The 21,113-nt window shown below is 40.3% G+C and overlaps 1 protein-coding gene across 17 annotated transcripts in view; it reads right to left on the minus strand.

Moving 5' to 3' along the window:
* The window catches only part of LOC119744366 (1-phosphatidylinositol 4,5-bisphosphate phosphodiesterase beta-4-like), a 68,670-nt gene extending 47,789 nt beyond the window's left edge, over window positions 1-20,881 (minus strand). For 16 of the 17 annotated variants that reach the window (XM_038220263.1, XM_038220261.1, XM_038220262.1 and 13 more), the window contains exons 1-10: window positions 20,736-20,880; window positions 14,805-14,884; window positions 12,059-12,194; window positions 7,837-7,937; window positions 7,219-7,385; window positions 5,131-5,341; window positions 4,908-5,001; window positions 4,166-4,330; window positions 3,019-3,109; window positions 982-1,059 (exon numbers count right to left, since the gene is read on the minus strand). In XM_038220263.1, coding sequence (XP_038076191.1) covers window positions 982-1,059; window positions 3,019-3,109; window positions 4,166-4,330; window positions 4,908-5,001; window positions 5,131-5,341; window positions 7,219-7,385; window positions 7,837-7,937; window positions 12,059-12,194; window positions 14,805-14,884; window positions 20,736-20,771 — 1,159 coding nt within the window. In that variant the 5' untranslated portion in view covers window positions 20,772-20,880. Of the gene's footprint in view, window positions 1-981; window positions 1,060-3,018; window positions 3,110-4,165; window positions 4,331-4,907; window positions 5,002-5,130; window positions 5,342-7,218; window positions 7,386-7,836; window positions 7,938-12,058; window positions 12,195-14,804; window positions 14,885-20,735 lie in introns of all 17 variants that reach the window. The other variant, XM_038220264.1, reaches the window with a different exon arrangement.
* Between the last annotated feature and the right edge of the window lie 232 nt (window positions 20,882-21,113).

Raw genomic sequence — 21,113 nt, forward strand, 5'->3', positions numbered from 1 at the left:
TGGGCTTTTCCTCCCACCTCTAAAACTGTAATTTCTTCTCATTGTCTTCTCTCTATAAGTTGGTGTGATGTATTTCCCTGGGATGCTTTACCGAGTATAATGATACAGATACAGAAGTTTTCGTGCCACATTCACTCCCTGTGACGCGAGAGAGGGTATTGACAGTAGCACATTCCGAAAAATGTTTGCCCCAACTTCTAATTGAATTGAGTTTGGCACGGCAATGGCAGGGCATTTAGTGCCACTGCTGTTTGTAACGACAACAGCACGGCAGACCCTGTCGTACCAAAGGACAGTGCCATTCCAAACTCTGTTTTTGCTGAGCCAAATGATTCTAGACCCCGTGCTATAACCATGCCGAATTATAAAAAGTCAAATTAGCTGAGTTCGGCACTGCAGCAGAATGGCATTTACAACAGACTATCGCTTTTAAACTCTGGTTTGCTGTACAATGTGAATGCAGTGAGTCTATACAGAAACTTATATTTGATCGACTGCTGTTGGTATTGGTCTAGCACATTGACAACACGTAGCGCGCAACCAATTATCTTATTGGCTCATGAGTTACTATCAAACAATATGCACTGAATTTTCCTGTTGGCTAAACGACGACATGCAGCCAGGTTGGGTTTTTTTTCTTCATCTGCGCACACTTTAACTTTTTTCCAGCCTGTGAAGGGACGGAATGCAAGAGGTTTTTTCCCAAAACATGAAAACGCTGGAATTTCCGGATATAGCCGGAAAACTGGCATCCCTGCTTCCCAAGAGACCCAAAAAACCAACTTTTTAATTTTTTTTGGATATTTTCATATTTCATATAAAATAATTTTCAATTAAAAATCACGTAAACAGTAACAAGGACTGGAACAGAAACAGACTATTTGACAACTGATTATTAACACAAGTCTCCGTTATTGTCTCATTTGGATTGGTTGGGTTTTCTTTTTGAGAAGGGCCTGTTTGGTTGTCATGACAACCTACCTGACTCTGGTTCCTCGTCTTCTTCATCTTCCAAGTTCATGATGGTGCCTGGCTTTAGTCGGAGCTGCTCCAGTTGCCCTGCGGTTGGACATCAAACACAGCAACCATTAAGTACATGTAATACCATAGAGGAGTGTGGCCTAGTGGCCTCATGATCAGAGGGTCAGGGGTTCGAATCCAGCTGCTGGTCAAATGTTGTATAGTTGGGCAAGCCACTTCACCCCTATTTGCCTCTTTCCACCCAGGAGTATAAATGGGTACCGGCATTAGCTGGGGAGTAACCTTCGCTGGACTGGCATCCCATCCAGGGGGAGTAGAAACATTCTTTGTTTCATGCTCCTGAAACCGGAGATAAACACCGGCCTGATGGGCCACATTGGCTCATGACAGACTTTACTAATACCATAGGAAACACAAATGTCTCATTTAAGAGCCGCCTCTACAGTCCCGTGATTTTGTTTCAACCAGATTGTGGCCCAGTGCTTAGGGTAGGTGACTCTTGATGAGAGGGTCATGGGTTTGAATCCAGCTATTGGCCCTGTGTTGTGTCCATGGGCAAGCCACTCCACCCTAACTTCCATCTCAAAATAGGCACCAACATTTATAGCATGGAAAGATTACGACATAATGGAGCAATTTTTATTCAGGGAATAAATACGTGCTTGACCAGTTTTAAACAAGTACGTTTAAAACCGGCTAGGGACCTGGCACTGATCTCTATATAAAGACTGGATAGCTAATACAGAGCCGCACAATGTACGAATTTGACGCCATATTGGTGAGACCGGCTGGTGATCTACAAAGGACAAGTTGCCGTTTTTATAGACAGCATGATTTCTTTTGTAACGTCGCGGTTCACTTGACTTACATTTTGACCACCACCACTGACCAAGGTTAACTACAGTTTTTCTAATGTCGTGGTTACTAAAATGCCGCAAATATCACTTTTTCGGCGTTTTGAAATAATAATCACTACGGAAATGTGTCCCTTTTAGAACATCATAATATGTGTACGTGACCAAAATGCGCGTCAACTGTTGATACAACGCGCGCGTATTTACGCGTAGAACGTTCGTATTATACGCGGCCATCTTCGTGAGACCGGGGGCGAATTGGTCAATATGCAAAGTCTACTGTGTGAATGTTGTATGCATATCCGCTATCCAGTCTTTATATAGAGATCAGTGGGGCCTGGACGCTGATAATGGCCCGAGCCTTCCGCGTCCAGGGCCCAATTTCATAGAGCTGCTTAAGCAGAAAATTTGCTTAAGCACGAAAACCATTGCTTAGTAAAATTAGGTTACCGGCCAAAACTCCATGTGATGTACATTGCTTGTGACTGGTATTTAGCTGTTGTTTACTTAGCATAACAATCGCATGGAGTTTTGGCCGGTAACCTGATTTTATTAAGCAAGATGTTTTTGTGCTTAAGCAAATTTTGTGCTTAAGCAGCTCTATGAAATTGGCCCCTGGCCCCTAGCTGGTTTATAAACATACTTGTTTAATACCGGCCAAGCACATATTTATTCCCATTCATAAATACCTTTCGGTCAAAAAGTCCAAACAAGTCAAAAATTCACAAATTTACAACAATTTTGTTCAAAAATTTTACTTCATGTTTTGTGAAACACCCCTCTGGCCATGTCTATGGTATGTGCCTCGCGCATGTAGTGCTAAAAATCTCCTTATACGTACGCAGCGCATACTGCGTGATGTGGCGCAGAACGCAGCGGTGTTTTACTGGCGGTTTAAAACCACCCACGTGATGGGCTCTTGACCAATATGAACTGGTAAACCGACTCAGGTATTTATAAATACAAAACAACGTCCCCCCCTTTCAAAACACCAAAGGGTCTCACAGTAAGTCTTGAACACTGGGTTCAAAAGGTCTTAATTTCTGTCAGTTTAAAACTCAAACAAGACCAGTCAAAGCCTATATTTTTTTTCTGCCAGGATCAAAAGTAACCCCTCTGAATGGGACGTTTATGTTTCACAACAAATTACACCAGCACGTCAAGCGTTTAATGGAATACTCACTTTTCTCAACCTCTGATTTGAGTCTCTTGTTCTTGATGAGTATTTTCCTCTTGAGTTTGTTGGGTGACGGAAGAGGGATCCCAGAGTCTAACTGTTAGGACAAAACAGCAATTCAAACCATGAAAAGTATGCTCAGGATCTGGATAGAGATCGATAGAGTTTGCCCACAAGAAGTAACTCAAGGTACCATGATGAACAGAGAGAACATAGGAAAGCCTACACCAGCAAAATACCCACAATCGTCATAAGTTAATCACAAGATGGGACACATATAACAGGGAATTATAAACAACGACAAAGGAATGTTTTTGTATCAGTTTATTCGAATAGCTTGTGTAAGTTGGCTTGAGGCTGAAGGACCATTACAAACCATCATGAAGTTAGCAGAGTTGTAATGACTTAAGTCATTGACTCGACTTGAGTCCGACTGGAGTCACAATTTTTGGTGACTTGACTCGACTCGAGTCCCTAAGGGCAAATGACTCAACTTGACTCAAGTCACTACGAGCAAATGACTCGACTCAACTCGAGTCCCTCATCAGATTGACTCGACTTGACTCAAGGAAGGCTAATAAGATGCAAGTCCCAAAAATAAAAGTAAAACTGCGCAAAAAATATTTGCAATGACTTACACCGGTGCCGGTTTTTGTTCACGTCACGTTAGAATGTTCGCGAATAATGCATACATATACATACGTGGTTTGATCAGTGTCCCCATTAGTTGAATGGCGATCAGCCAGCACCCCCTTTTTATTTTCATTAAGAGTCAAATCTAGAAGCCTGAATGTAAAATTAAAAAAGCCAACAAAAATGACTTTTTCTCTTGTGTTTATTTATTGTATAGTGTTCAAATATTTGTGACTCAAATTGACTCAAGCTAAATATTTGACTCGACTGGACTCGACTCGGCTCGACTACACACTGAGACTCGACTCGACTCCACCTTCTTGACCTAATGACTGAACATGACTCGAGTCACTTCTTTAAAATGACTCAACTCGACTCAAGTCGCAAAAATCATTGTCTCGTTACAACTCTGGAAGTTAGCCCATAACACAGTTATGAATTTGTCATTGTTCTGAACTCAGTCTAGACTCCCTCAGTACTTGGTATGGGATTGTCTAAAAGCAAACTAGAAGCGGCGTACCCCATGATCAGTCAGCGGCTCCTTCAGGAGGTATTCCCCGAGATATTCTTCGCAGTACTTGGCCAGCTTGTACTGTTGAAACTTGGTGCAGTGATTCTCAAAGGAGAGAATCACCGGGAACTCTGACGTCACGAAGGCCGTGTCACGAATGGCGATGATGACGTCCTGGGTGGTGGGAGAGAGAGGGAGAGAAAATAACATGCAGGAAAAAAGAAGCTATGATTGAAGACGCAGGAAAGTTTTTTTTCCTAATATACAGTGGGTTTGTGCTTGTTGAATTCTTTTTTCCTCAATATAAGTCATAATTTAATTGTCTTTCAGAACAGTGCCATGTTCAAGCAGGCACTTTTTGTACAGTTTTGTGCCTCGAAAATATTGCTTAAATTGGTCGATGCCCTTTTTGATGGGCCCTAGTTGCGAATTTTCCAAGTCGAGAAGTTTGAAAAAGAAATGTGTTTTTATGGACAACTACAGTGACTTCAGAAGTTGTTAAATTTTACATCATGACTGTTACGTTGGTTCTACAATGTAAATGCTTTTCTATTTTGCAACTGCCCTCACTCGAGTACAATTGCAACATACAAATAGGACAAACACTTTCAGTGCCCTGAATACAAATGTGCTTCTTTGAGCTTCTAAATATTTGCTTTCATTCTAAATAGTTGCTCACATTACTTGGAAGGGAAGCAAACTGTTTGGTTAAGTGTGGTTAATAGAGACGTGAGTTGTGCGTAGTGCATACCTTGAAGTTGATGTCCGAGCACATGGCCAGTCCGTGTGTTATGATTGGTTCTTGGTCCTCATTCCGTCCGTCCCAACAATCCAGCTCCACGCACCTAATGGATGCAATGGGGGGGGGGGGGAACAAGAATGGGTGTAGATTTCATATCCCACATCAAAAAGGACAATTACTTTTTACTTGACTGATCACCTGATGATTTTGTAAAAAATCGTTTTGCTCCTACCTGCATCCAGCCAGGAGAACCTGGCGGTACATCTCCACGGAGGACTTGCCTCCAAACTGCCTGCCCGTCAGGTACGTGTTGTGGGAGGAATTGATGAAGTAATGGGACAGGGGCTGGTCCATGTCTTGGTACAGGAACAGACGGTCTAAGAACACCGGCGCATTCTCGTCCGACATCAGGTATCGGCACAGGCCGTCCACGCTCAGTTGATCTATGGGTAAAGAAAAATTATCAAAGGGGATGTTATCCCTGCTAGACTACAAAATAGCTTTTCTGCTCTAACCTTGCATACTCTTTGTGGACCTGTGAACAAAAGAGGTCCACAGGATGCAGGAAGCGTGAACGCTTTGTGGACCAGCACACGCCCACACTAGGTTCCCCCTTTCTGGAAAACAGTTTTAGAGGCATTTTTTGCTTAGGTTTATAGTTGCAAAATGAAGAGGAACACACAAGAAAATCATGAAAAAAAAAATTGGGTTGAAAGAGACTTCACAATGCAAGTAAAATGATTTTTGTTCTCCGGTTTTTCTTAACTACACGGATACAAAGGAATATCTACAGTAGGTATGGAAGGTAAGTCCGTGTGTGTGTTTGTGTCTGTTCACCAGTTGCTCATGCAAATCGTGTTCGCGCATGCATTGATCACTTGACCAAAGCACTTTGTCAGGGAAGCCATCTTGTTAAAAAAAATCTGGATATATATTTATCCATTGTTAGGCCATCAGCCTGGGGTTTGGCCAGTATCAAATCAGGGCATAAATGATTGCGCATGCGCAAGGTATATTGCCCCTAGAGTGGTAACAAGCATTTTGATGGACATTTTGAAAAAAAGGGTGATAACACCCAAAAAGCTGCCACCGCTGCATTGCTATCACATATTTTCCAACTCTGGAGGTGTATACCTTGCCAAAAATCGCTATGACGATTATTCCCCTCATTTGATACCGGTGGCCAAAAGTTTGGACCGAGGCTGATGGCCTATGTACTCAGCTTTTTCTCCCACCTACACAAAGCAACTTTCTTTACTGACTTCTCTCCACATTTTATATCAGGCATGTGTGACTGTGCAATGGTCACTTTTATTTAATCTCTGCTTTCATAACCACATTTTTGGATTTCTGATCATTATTTCAGTATACCACTTGCCAATTTTTTAGTGAATTTTTTATATTGGATTTTCCCCTTCAATATTAAATTTACATCTCTCCGACGCAAGGTCCATCTTATAACATTTTTTAGTGGCTGGAACGGACTGAACTGAACTGTCTAATCTGAATTAAAGTTCAATGTTTGATACTACACAGTTCTTAAAGATGAAGTTGTTCCAGAGTCCTCTCAAGGAAACTTGATATATAAAGTTCGCCTGTCCATAACAAAATTCTATTAGGGGAGATTTTACTTGTTCGAAATTCATTTTAGTTCGGTGCAGCTTTGTAACACCAGGGAAAAAGTGTGGCCTAGGGTTCGTGACTCGGGATCAGAGGGTCAGGGGTTCGAATTCAGCTGCAGGCCATATGTTGTGTCCTTGGGCAAGCCACTTCACCCCCACTTGCTTCTATCCACCCACGAGTATAAATGGGTACCAACATTAGCTGGGGAGAAGCCTGCGATGGACTAGCATCCCATCCAGGGGGAATAGAAATACTCTCAGGGGTTCAAATCCAGCTGCTGGCCATATTTTGCGTCCGTGGGCAAGCCACTTCAACCCCCACTTGCCTCTATCCACCCTCAATACCAGTGGGTACCGGCATAAGCTGGGGAGCAACCTGCGATGGACTAGCATCCCATCCAGGGGGAATAGAAATATTGTCAGGGGTTAAAATCCAGCTGCTGGCCATATGTTGTGTCCATGGGCAAGCCACTTCAACCCCCACTTGCCTCTATCCACCCTCAATACCAGTGGGTACCGGCATTAGCTGGGGAGTAACCTGCGATGGACTAGCATCCCATCCAGGGGGAATAGAAATATTGTCAGTCAGTTCTTGCCACTGAAACCAGAGATAAACCTGATGGGCCACATTGGCTTGTGACAGACTATCCTTTTTTTACTTTACTTGGAATGCCAGTCCGACACAAGTGAGAGCCTACCTCTCTTGACAACCTCTGGGTCCTTCTCGTAGGTGTGGATGATCTTCAGGATGCGCTCCCGGTCGTAGAAAGGGAAGAGGATTTCGTTGAGTCGGGGGTCTCTCTGCTTCTCGTTGTGGAATTCAATGAGTTCGCTGACAGTCAGACCCTCTTGGTTGCTTTTGCTTCTGCATGGAGCCCAAGGGGGGAAGAAGGAATTGGTCAATATTGCAGTGATGAAATGCTAAAGTTTGCTGAATTACAAAATTCCATTTCACAGTCTCTTCCATACTTCACAACAAAGCAAAGGTGAAGTGAATTTCATAAAGTAACATGTCACAATTGAGCTTTCCTTGTGACAAGATAGCCGTTATGCCAAGAAATCAATTATGAGTTACGGAAGGAACTGTAGTTTTGCGGTAAACTTGCTTGCAATTGTCACTTCCAGAAACCAGATCAAAACAGAATACAACCCAAGTTTTGCATTTTCTCAAAATTAACGTTTTCAAAATGTGTGAAACCATTGCTGTGGCAATGTGCCAGTGGTAATTAGGTGACATCAAGACTGCAATGCTTTAATAGATGTGGAAAGATTTGCTATCAAATCTGAGGTGGTTGGGTGGGGACGTGGTGGCTTACATTTGCTTGAAGAGATCTTCGATGTCAGTCCGTGGGCATATCTTGTGGTAGAGATCGTAGAATTTGCTGAAAGGGAATGTCTGAGGATCAATCTCATCATTCTGTAAACAAAACAAAAACAAAAACAAACAAAAACACAAAGTGAAAAAAAGTTATCAGTTTGCTATGATAGTTGAATGAACACGTAATATTTTGAATTCAAAAGATCATTCTCACTGCAGCCATCTTTGCTTTTGTTTAAGGCAAAATAAAAAAGTCTCCGGTTTCTGGTCTGCACGCGCGTCGCGGTAGCCATGCGCGTCGGCAAAATGAAAACAGTTTTTTGTCAATGTAAGATGATGTCTCAAAACCGCCAAACTCACTGGTTTGACTGGAATCCTGCTGCTGCATAATTTTAATGTGTTTTTAGATGGGGTTACGATCAAGTATAAGCTTTATGTGGCCTCTATGGACTCCCATATATTTTGCACTAAATTTAGTCGGGCACCATTTGCAGTCATCAGCCGACATTGATCGTCGCACCATTTTTGGGGCAAGCTCCATACCAGAAACCAAAGACTTTCTTTTTTGGCCTTACGCAAGGACACGCATAAATTAACATATTATTATCTACTCAAAGATGGATGCTGAATGCAATGCGAGAACTGTGCAGAGAAAACTCCATGTAAACTCCATGCCCTGAAGCTGTACCTTTACACAAGAACACATGGCGTAAGTGCTTTCATGGTGTCAAATCAGCAACTGAAGGATCTGCAGTGGCTATTTTGTGTTTGTCTAGGCTGCTGAGACAAACCAGTGTACTCCAATGCTTCAAACAGTGTATCACCTAAAAGACTCAAAAGATGTTCAAAACATCCAGTTGTTCTCAGATAGTGGTGGGATTACTATCCAAATTTTTAAAAACAATTTTGGATTCTGGAAACCGGACATTTGAAACCAACCTTAAAACAAATGAAGCCTTCCATTTTTTTTTGTGGCACAGGCTAAAGAAAACGCCCCACAATTCGCTCCATGGTCTCTGATTGTAATCGCATTCACTCGCTAGTGGTCTTCTTGGTTCATGAATAGACCTTTATCATGCTGCCACCATTTTAGTCATGTTCCCGGTATCCAATAACAGTACTGAATGATGACGTTACTTGTGCACAAAGGAACCAGACTATTTTCCCTGATAGCCTCGCTTCGGTTACGTTGATTTGAATGGGAAAAAATCAAGATGGCAACAACATGATAATGGTCTATAGCCTGCCCATTTGACTGATCAGCAAGTTCCCACCCATTTTGTTCACCATTACAGCTCTGCATGTAGGGCATTGCATGCGGCGCCTCACTTGTCACTTTTTGTTGGTATGACTGTGAGCTGAATGGGAACTCCCGGTGTAATCGGATTTATAAGAGTTATTTGGTTTAAAAAAAAGAAAAAATAGGATAACCAGATTTTGAAATCTCCAAATTCTCCCACCACTTTTCTCAGAACCAAATTTTTCTCGGAGCTACATTCAGCTGACAAAGAGATGTACATACATGATGTTCGTGCAAATCCTTCACTCAACGTAGAAATAAACAAAACATCTGAAATTTGCCCAAACGGTTTTGTAACATTTCTGAACCACCAATCAATCTGAAGTTATTATTATTATTATTGTTAATCATTTCTGGTAATGAAACCAAGGATCCCTCAAAAGCGCCCTAAGGCACTTTAGCTCGTAAGCCTGAAGAAACCTGTGGAGAGAAGACAATGAGAAGAAATTACAGTTTTAGAGGTGGGAGGAAAAGCCAAGAAGAAAAGCCCAGAAGAAGAATATTCTGGGGAAAACCCACGGAATCAGGTAGGGACTGAAAACCCAATCCACATATTGGCCCGGGGGGGATTCAAACCCAGGTCACAGCGGTGGAAGGCGAGGAAAGCACCGCTACGCCAACCTGACTCCCCTACGCCAACCTGACTCCCCTAATGAAGTGTGCATTTCCAGACATCTTGATCCGAACAACGAGGGTTCAGACATGTTTTCGAGTTCATCAAGGTTGTTCACCCAAAAAACCTGGAGATTTTACAAGTAATAAAGTAATAAATTTATTAGTATAATTCTTCAGAGTGCAAAAACCTAATCCTGGATTGCGAAATTATTAGTATAAATCTTCAGAGTGCAAAAACCTAATCCTGGATTGCGAAAATTGGTGCGATATTAATCACTCAAAAACCCTTTTTAGGAAAAAAAAATCTCTCACTCGAGTAGGCAACTACATGTAGTAAAGAACAGGCACTGATCGGATGATGAGGTCTCATTCATTAGAGTAAGTGCTCATATATTACGCTCACGTGCAAACGATTTAAGTGATTTACGCCAAAAAGGGTGCACAGGGAGACCGATCGTGATCGTTATCAGCATTACCGCATTGTCCACGTACATGTACATGTAAAACGAGATATCTGTGTAAAACAAACTAATTTAGTCAGCCTGAGAGATTTACATGGACACTTAAATCTCCCATCAGTCTCAATAAAAATTGAGGGGGAGAAGCAGTTGTAAATGTCAAATTAAACATAATATCAAATTTAGATGAAAAAAATTACAAATGTAGAAAACAACATAACAAGATTGCTGTCATTATTTTGAATGGAAAAGGAGAGAATATGCCTGCTTTTCCAAAACAGCACATTAAGCGGCCGAAGTGTGGGACACAAATTTAAGGTTTTGGACATAATTTAAGAAAAGTTCCTCAAAACTTTACAAAACTTCATTTCTCACGTTTCTTCTGTTAGGAAACTTAGATCAGGACTTCGCCTGTATATGGACCAGTATGTGCCCCTTCAACATACATAATGTAGGTAATGCAGACTCACTTATGAAGAACATCTGTAATTACCGATACACACAACCAAATTTATTTTATAAAAGGATCTGGGTCGTACAATGTACTAAAAAATATCAAGTGCGAGTGCACAATAAGCTCTGGCAAAAAATGTGACGCTGATGGCACATATGGAACACTGTACTTTTGGTCAATTTTGGGACATTTTCTTCTTCTGGATACCACGTGACTATAACATTGCTGTACATATTTTGCCTCCATTTAAAAACTTTTCTGAATTGTTACAAACAATTTTTGTTAAGTATTAAATTTATTTTGCTTGCTTTTTTTTAATTTCAATTTGGTAGTTATATTTTATGGGAAACTTAGGGGGTTTAATTTGGTCAATTTTCGGGGACAGACATATATGCAAAGCCATGCCCCATATGTGTTCCCAAAAATTTAGTCAAGAGTGCATTTTATGCACTCAATAAATTAATTAGTCAATAATTTTTGGTCAAATATTTGTGGTCAATTTTCGGGGACAGACCGACGACCGACCACCAAGTGACATGTAGAAGCTCCTGCCAGAGCTATAAAGTGAGGACAATGTTGAACTGTAAACATGTAGCTTGATTTCGTTTCCACGGCCCAAGAGTTATGGTCAATTCAAGGGACAAGTCAATTAACAGTCAGACAAGAAGCGAAGTCACACATTGTTTCATAAATATTAAAGGTCAAGAGTAACAAAGAATTAAGAGTGAGTACACATAAATAGCCAGTGATTGACCAGTGAATGACTTGTGATGACTTATGATTGACTGTTGGTGACTTGTGATTGACTTGTAATGACGTAATGACTTGTGACTGACTTTATATGATTAACTATTGATGACCTGTGATTGGCTAGTGATTGACTTGTGATTGACTTGTGAAGGCTTGTGATTGACCAGAGATGGACTTGTTTTTTAATTTTACGTCATCTTTAATAAGGGTAATCTCCGATCAGTGCAAAGGCACTGCTTTCCATGGAGGCCCTCAAGTGATTTGTGATCGATTGTGATGACTTGTGCTTAACTTGAGATGACATGTGTTTGATGTGGATGACGTAATGGCTTGTGATTGACTTGTGATGACTTATGATGACATGTGATTGACTTGTGATGACCAGTGATTGACTTGTGATGACTTGTGACAGACTTGACTACAACTCTGCCAAATCCCACAGCCTCACTTACAGCACAATTTCCAGATCCCACAACAGCCAACAAATATTAAAAAGTGTGAAAAACTACCGAATCCTACAGAATTCATGTACTAGAACAAAACCACTCTTGTATAAAGCTCGTCCAAACACCCCCCAACATTTTGATCAGTACTGCGCAGACCATATCCCCCAGCTATCCTCCATCTTCCACAGAAGTCTTACCTTTCCTGAGGGAAGCCCTAATTCCTCCAGAGACTTGAAGACGATCTTCTCCGTCTTGCCTGAGGCAAAGGTCCTGGTGAGGTTACGCACTGGTATATTGCCACTCGGATTCACCTGAAAGCATATCTTCATCCAACTACAAAAAAAAAGTCGCAGACGAGTACAAAGAAAGAGAAAGAAAGGTATGCTTAAATTAGTTGGGAGCAACACAGAGGATGCGGGATCACAAAGATGTCTTCACCAGCTTGGCCGTCTAGAGTTGCCGGACTTATCGACTGCTCTGAGGCAATGAACTTGAAGGCCCAGCCATTCCTTAGGGGATCTACCATGCTTGGGTTATTGCGAGATCACCTGCCCACCTTGCAGATATTACGCGCAGTGGGTCGGGACTGTATCTTGTTACCTGCATGCTGTCTTTACATGTTTCTTATCACAGGTGTATGTCTAGGTTTATTTGTGTGTTCGTCCAGGCCTCTGGGCAAACTTAAAGCATATTTCAGCATCATGACGAGTTTTGTTATTTAAATTTGAATTGACCGGCTTTCTTATTTTAATCATAGAGTCACTGACATTACAGTCAAATTTATATCTTTCAACTTAGTTGAGATGAAACATGATGGTCACCGTTTTATGCAAATACAACGTGTGTCAATAAAAACGCAGGATTCAAAGCGATTTTTTTTCTGAGAAAATTATGCTACTGGTGTGCCTAATTTGATAAGGATTTGATTGTCCATAATTTCATCTTTGACAAGATTTTTGTTTGGTGGAATTTGGACTTTTGGTTCAAAAGTTATGACAAGTTTTGTGAAGCCCTTCTGAAGCGGGTTGGTCTGATTCAATGACCTTAACACAACGACCAGTTATGTACAATGCAGGTATGCATTGAAGACAATTAAACCAGAACAAAACTTTCTTTGAAACAACTGATGATAAATATCACTTAAATTTAATAACTGGACTATCATTGTTTCAAAGCATCATGAATGTCGTCTCTGACATATCAAATAACATTGATTGTGGACTAAAGGATTATGTAAACCTAATCCTGCCACACATGTCCTTCTTTGTGATCCACAAATACTTTCACCTGTACTGAATTCAAACCTTTCATTAGGTATGTGTGATTTCACAAATCAGACCAGCTTGGAATTTATAACCCTTCTTCAATGTACTCTATCTCTGGACAAGATTGTCCAAATGAGATGGGATAAAAAGCAGATAGCATAGTGAAGAGAAGGAAAGGTACTTTGAAAAGGGGGTTAACATTATGATGAATAGGGGTGGTTTATATTCTTAATATTTTTGTTTCTAATCCTGCGTTTTTATTGACACACGCTGTAGAACTTACTGCCGATTAATACTGATCCAAATTGTTTCATAACGTTAAATTCAGGTTAGTTGAATAGAATGCAGTGCCACAACGTTACTACACTGTACCTTTGTAAAACAGATGCTTCCAAATTATTGTCAAGCCAATAAAAGTGCTGTTAGCAAATTCATGTGATGAGAAAGTTGGAAACATGAACATTTCTAAGAAAAGTTTCTAATTGACCACAAAGGGAAACTGACTTAGATACATTATCATAATTTTTTTCAAATTTGAACAAAGAAATTGACCGGAGTGAGGTTTGGACCTGCAACCTCTGGATTGCTGTTCCGGTGCTCTACCAACTGAGCTATCCAGCCCTATGTTGGCGGTTCCCTAATTTGTCAATATCCTTGATAGCCCAGTTGGTAGAGCACCGGAATGGCAATCCAGTCAATTTCTTTGTTCAACTTTGGCGAAAAAAAGATGAGAACAGTCTGCTTCATCAAAAGCAGGAAATGTGGTAGTTAGACTTTTGAATCTAAAATGTTACCCTCATCATTATCTTTGTACCTAATGATTTTTCAATTACTGCCAGGCATGAACTAATCGTTACAGACAACTGACCAAATTCTGAAGTTGCCCTAAAACTCTAGAGCTTCATTAGGGTGAAGATGACATCACTTTTTGCTTATGAAGATGGGAATTAATAACATCTAGAAATATCATACTGAAGGCAAAAAAAAAGTGGTAAAAGTGACCCAAAGATGAATTCAAATGTTTTCACAAATTTTAAGAGGTCTCTCACCCCTTAGTCCCTGTATGGCCCTGAAAATTGCTCCTAATACCGCCCCAGGCACACTATGGTTTTTGGGATTCAACAAGGAGTGAATACAACGTACATGTGTAATACAGTGTAACAGTGGCGCACCCAGGATTTGGCTTGGAGGGGGGGGGGTGGCCTCACTATTTTTTGTCCATTTTTTTTAGAAGTTTGAATATTTATCAAAAACTGTTGCCCAAAAGTTTGGGCCGCAGAATTTCTTTTTGGAGGAGGGACGGATTATTTTGATGTTGGTGGCGCCATTTACACCCTTATCATAATAACTGAAAATAGGCCACATACATATCACCACGGTCAAATCGTGGGACTAATAAAAACATCAGACCCCCCAAAAAAATTAAAAATTGACAACCTCTTGGGGGGGGGGCCTTGGGTGCGCCACTGCAGTGTAATATACGTGTGAATGGGTCAAATGCTTCTGTTTGAAACAGTCATTGCTTAAGTTGCACACATCATGGCAAAGAGTTTTCCCTTTACAGTACACTGTAGCAAACCCATCAAAAATTCAGAGTGTAATTGCTACCAATCCCTGGATAATCTTGGGCCGTGTCAGCGTTCACAATGCCGCAACCGACACCGTGTAAAGAACTTACTGCTTCATTAGACTCGTCATCGGGCAGACATTGTTGGCCTTGAAGTTGTGCGTAATCTTCAGGAGACCATCAAACCATTCCTGCATGAAAGACATCCAGAAAGAAAATCCATCACAACCAGATGTAAGAAGATGGTGGGTCGATGAGATTTCATGATGATGAGAGGAAGGGGGGGGGGTGCTGATGAGGTGAAGGAGAGGTTGGTGTCAGGGGAGGTTGACCTCAGGAATTTCAAGTATGATGTTAGATTATCATGCCTTAACACGACAGCCATCTTGGTCTTGTTTCTTGAGTCAGGTATAGTGATGATTGTGGATATGATAATAATGTCATGGGTACCACATTATCTCAGGCTTGACTCTTTAACAAAAATTGTTTCAACAAAAACACAGTTCTAAGAGTCTTTCCCCAAATGAGGATGACTGGAAATGTTTTGTTCCCTCCTATTCATTTAGTAAAGCAACTTTCCATCCCAAATGAGCTAAATTATTGGAGGGAAAGGGAACTAGGGTCAATAACACATTTTTCATATCCAATATTTGTATATCCATCATCAACTACATGTAGTGTATTTCCAGAAGTCTTTTTCTAGAATGCAATGTTACTATACTTTGGTAATAATGTGTCATAACAAACACGTTTTCAACATTTATCAACTTAATGTATCCGAGTTCTAAGAAATAGAGGCAGTCTTAAATTAGCGGCGAAAAATATTTCCAAGAAGAGTAAGATATTGAATAGTGATTTACATGTACACATCTATACCGCCTCCGGAGACAGCGAGCAAGCGACTATATGACATCACACGCACACACATACACTAAACGGGCTACACGACCCCCAGCCGGTTGCTATGCACTTAAGAGCCGGTTGCTACGTGATGTCATTGAAATCATTTCTGGTGCAGGGATTTTTTTCCCCCTCTGTACATCACTGGCTGAGAGCTGTTGTTTCTGTCCACGCTTCTATCCTAATTCCAACAGTTCAAGGCATGTGAGCCGCATAATGCTTTGAATAATGCAAACATGTCTGCCACTGTACGATGTACAACAATGTCACGCTTTGAAACTGGTTCTTCTAGTAAAAAAAAAGATGTTTTGAACATCAGTCTTGCATTTATAACAAAAACAAATAATTAAATAGTGAATTATGCATGCTCTTTTCTAATTTTGTTGTCTGTATTAACTGTACAGGGTGAGTAAAAAAAAACGAAACCCAAATGTCGGGACCATTGTTTTAGTGAAGTTCTACATGTAGCACTTTCAAAATCTAGGATATGAAAGCCCAATTCGTAAGGTTTCTTTCAGTGCAAGAATCATTCAAATCACTCATGTACTTTTCAAGTTATGGAATTTTAAACACAACCACCGTCTTAAAGTTCTGTCCACGGATCACAAGAAGGTATTAAGTGTTCTTTCAGCAAAATGAAAACAAATCGCATAGGGATGTGTGTGAATTGTTTTCGTTTTGCTGAAAGAACGCACACCTTTATTGTGATCCGTGGACAGAACTTTAAAGCGGTGGTTGTGTTTAAAATTACGTAACTTGAGTTACGTAACTACATGAGTGATTTGAATGATTCTTGTACTAAAAGAAAGCTTATGAATTGGGCTTTCATATCCTAGATTTTGAAAGTGTTACATACAGAAATTCACTAAAACAATGGTCCCGACATTTGTGTTTGCTTTTTTTGACTAACCCTGTAGTCTATTAAAATTAGGCTAATGAGAAAGAAGATCAGTCAGATACATGTACCAATGAATGTAAATTGTCCGATTGAAAAAAAAGGAATGAATTCTACAGACAACTGATGCCCTGTGAAAAAAGAAACCCAATTTTGTCTTTCTCCATTATAAAAAAAAAAATCCTTTTTAATTAGGAACCTCAAGCTGTACCAACTTTGTGTCAGACAGATATCCTTGGGAGGGTGTAAGAAAAATGAGCAGTATTTGGCCAGCAATCAAAAATGCACTTAAAGATGTATACCCCATGCTCTTCAAAAAAATTGATATTTTTTCTATCCTAAGAAATTTTCAATTTGTATGTTTTGTTTTAATGAAGAAAAAAAAAACCCAAGAAATTTATTCCAATTTTTGACATCTGCATACCTCTGAATTATTGTCTGGCAGCCAATAATTAAAATTTTGTGAAGAAACAATTAAAAAACAAGGTGGTTCTCGAACCACGTGTCTCGTCTGTTTTAAATGAGACCAATTTCATGTGTTCAGCCTATTTTACAACTTGACCTCAGATGACCTTTGACCTCGGTTTGTGACCTTTCACAGCATTATCATCTGAAGGTTGCCATGTTCCATTTATGACCCGGGTTTGGTTCTTATTGGACTTAATTTTTTAAATGAGACAATTTTTCAAAACTTATCCAAAATACCACATACATACGGACATACATACGGACGCCCTGACGTATGCATACGGACAGACATAGTGATTGCATGGTCTCTTTCCTGAACTTCGTTCAGGCGAGACAAAAACTTAATGTCGGTGGATTTTTTTTGTTCAATGTCTTATTCAAAAGTGAATAACTTTTATACAGTATTGCTAAAAACATAGTAAATGAAAAAAAAAAAAATTATATATTTTTTTAGGTGAAACTTGAAAATTATGAGCACGGGGAATGTATCTTTATTATATAGGCAGTCATATATGACCTTGCTTTGATTAGTCCCTACTGATTAAGAGATCCTTGTTTGATTTTACCCATTCACAATTCACAATAGCTCGTCAGTGACTACATTGTATTTCTGCGGGGAATTTCTGATCACACAGGAAGTTTCTTTTTTCAGCTGGTACATGTATGTCATTAAAACGCATATTCCAATTTTAGATTCTATTTTTAATTTAATCAGACAGCATATCCTTGGAGGCACACTCGTTTTCATTAACTTGAAAATGTCTTCTCCTGTTCCATTCACCCGTAGGGCAATTCCTTTTAATAAATACACCTGGAAATGTATATTTCAAAGATAATCGTATACATCCATCATCTAGAAACGGTCAAGGAGATTACAGACTAGGAGTTTTGGATCATTTCTCACAGTAAATTGGCTCTGTAACGGACATTTCACTTCCTTTAATAATGCTGGAATTGCCCATGTAGCTATCTTGTGTCATTGTCTGATAACAATTTCAAAACTTCTGGAGGAAGGATACGACATTTAAAGCCCTCAGAATGTACATTAACTGTTCAATCAACTTCAGTTGGAGTAAAATTTGGATCGAACTCCCTTGATGGCCTTAAACAAAACAAAAAGGAAAGATGAGAAAGAAAAGGCTACACTTATGATCTTCAGGTGCTTAACGTGTCGTATAGTGGAGGTGACATTGTTGTATCGCAACACAAATGTAGACCTTCATCATTGCGCAACATCTTCACAATCCAAACTTCTTTGGTGGGTAGGGTTTGGACTTTTTTTTCTTAAAAAAAAAACCCCTGATTTAAGATGAACTTAGTATCCACATGTCAATTCCACAAAGCATACTCACTTTCAAATTTCATATACTAGGTTTTGCCTCACCCGCAAAATTTTGCTACACATAAATTTGCTTGGAAACATTTCCTGCTTATAAGCATACGGGATCATTTGCTTTTCATGCATTTTGTTCGTCTCCAATAATAACACCACTCAAAATCCAAAGAAGAATGTTCCAAACCTAACCTGTTGAAGTGTCAGCTCAGTGGATATCACACTTGTTTGACTAAACAGTCAAAAACCATGCCCAACCTTTGGATCACGAAACACGATTTCGTCTATGGCACTATTTATTTCAAAAAATCAGTCAATGGACTGTTCGCTGGAAATCACCTCAATGTCTTGCTCTCTTCGACATGACAGCTACCCAGACGGAATGATTTCACGGGGTGTTTAGTACCAGGACACAATCTTTAATCCACGTAAGCTTTTTGATGATAATTTGGTATGTTTCACACCTGTACCTTTGGAACAAATGCAAATGATCCTATATACGCCTTCGTGGCTCTAGCAAATCTACTGACGGGCTCGTGGTGCAGACCAACAGGTGACAATTATGATATAGCTGCCTGCATCTTCCTCAAGAGCCTGTTGGAATCATGACCCTCTGGCATTTCATCTCATGAGGTTGTAATGCATCAAGGCGTGAAGAGGGATGTAATGAGATAGAACAGTTCGAATCCATAAGTGCCCGTAATCCATAAGATGGAAGTGGGGGTTGTGAACACGGATCTTATGGGACAGGAGACTTGCAATGTAACACCAACCACATGTACATGTAGTCTGAACACAGCCTCAAAATCTCTAATGGCCGAATGACCTATGACATGGGGATCAACTTAATGTCAGGCATGCAACTTGGACTAAATAAACGAGGAAACTCCAATCTTTACAAGACTTTGTACAGTGTTTTTCAATGTTCAACCCTAACCTTCCCAAATCCTCCCAAATCCTCTTTGCAAAATGGAGGATTTTGCAGGATTGAGGCTATGGCAAAAATGTGCAGCTGATTTTGGAGGATGCACTGTGTCAAGGTCTTGGGCCGGACCTTGTGCTGTTTATGCTCCGCCGTGCACACATTTAGGCCTAGATTATACTTGAAATCCTTTGCACTGCTCCAGGATGTCACAGGCTCTGCCTCAACATATTGACAGCGACTGTTAGAGGATTTTGCGGGATTGAGGCAGTGGTCGCCCCTCCAAGGTCCACATTCAAGAAATAACGGATGATTTTGCAGGATTGAGGCTGTATGCAATTTTTACATGGAGGCAGTTGGAGGATTTTGCAGGATTGAGGTTGCATCCTAGCAAAAATGCCTGGGGAGTTAGGGTTAATGGCATGAGTGTGAAGTGAAACGCGAGGAAATCAGCTGATCCGAGGAAAAGTTGCATGCCCTGTAATTTATATATTCTTACACGTGTGAAAAAAGGCAGTGTTCCGTGTAATGCATATTACGTTTAGTAAAGTGCACTGACAGACTATAGGGAGGGTTGCATCGTCAAGGCATCTTGCAACCAGGCAATGTCTGTCCTCTTTCTTATACATGTATGATATGGGATCAGGACTCCAGTCAGAGTTCCTACAGAAATCTTAAAGTTAAAATTCCATGACTTTTCCATGACTTTTCCATGACAAAATGAAGGATTTCCATGACCAATTCCTGAAAATAGAGGTCTATGCCGTGTGCATTACCATCAAGATGGCCTCTAGCTCCCCTCACAGCCATCCTATCCTGGCATTATTTCATGTTAAAATTACATGTCACCAAACACATTAAAGGCATCCTGTCCCTGTCCAATTAGGCCGAATAAAAAAAAAACATGTTTCTCGTCCGGATTTTTGAAAAAAAAAGGAGGAAGAGGGGCTTTTTATTTTTTATTTTTTTCAAGATGGCCACCATTTTAAAAATTTCCTGCAACCGTTGGTGTTTCCACTGTTCAAAGACACTTTTAAAATGAAAGACAAGTTGGACAAGAGAACTGAACATATTTACAGTGTCATTTAGAGTTGTATTGGTCTACAATGAACAGTTTTAGATGCATTTGCTTTAACCGTGGACTTTTTCGGTGTTTTTTTTTACTGCATTTTTCAAAAATAAAAAATAGTAAAAAAATCCAGGCGGCCTCCAAAAAGGAAGCGGGCGGGGACGAGAAACATTTTTTTTCTTACCTCGCCTTACTAGCATTTCATGGTACTACAAAGCTCTGAACACCACTGACTACAGAAACTGCAAATGTGCACCAAATCACGTAACAAAGGTTGTGTAGGATTCCATGACTTTTCCCATGACTTTTTCCTCGGGAAATAAACTTTCACGACTCCTTGTACAAGACCACAACTCCATGCCTTTTCCATGACTTTCCATTACAGCTTTAAATTCCAGGATTTTCTCGGAATTTTCCATGACTGTGGGAACCCTGCCACTTTGATCACCACCTACCTGTGCTAATTCGGCTGAGGAAGCCACCATGTGCATGTAGTTGATGTTGACCAAGTCCAAGCCGCTGCATACCGTGATGGTCCTGTCCTCCACATTACCCTTGGCATAGGGGTCTAGGATGGGCCCCACTTTGCTCAGATAACTTGCTTCCTGCAGAAGACAAATACAAAAATAAAGAAGAAAAAAAAACATTGTCAGCAACAATGATCAAACTTTAGCAAACGTTGAAATAAAATAAATATGACTTTCCACTTTTTCAATCGAGCAAGGTGTTCACTAAGCTGGAAAGCTACAATTTTGCACTTGATCTACTAAAAAAAATGGTGACAAACCCACCATCACCTACAAGGGAAAAAAGGGTAAAACCTCAAACCATTG

Source organism: Patiria miniata, unplaced genomic scaffold, assembly GCF_015706575.1.
Source record: "Patiria miniata isolate m_02_andy unplaced genomic scaffold, ASM1570657v1 HiC_scaffold_7, whole genome shotgun sequence".
In the NCBI taxonomy this organism is placed as follows: Eukaryota; Metazoa; Echinodermata; class Asteroidea; order Valvatida; family Asterinidae; genus Patiria; species Patiria miniata.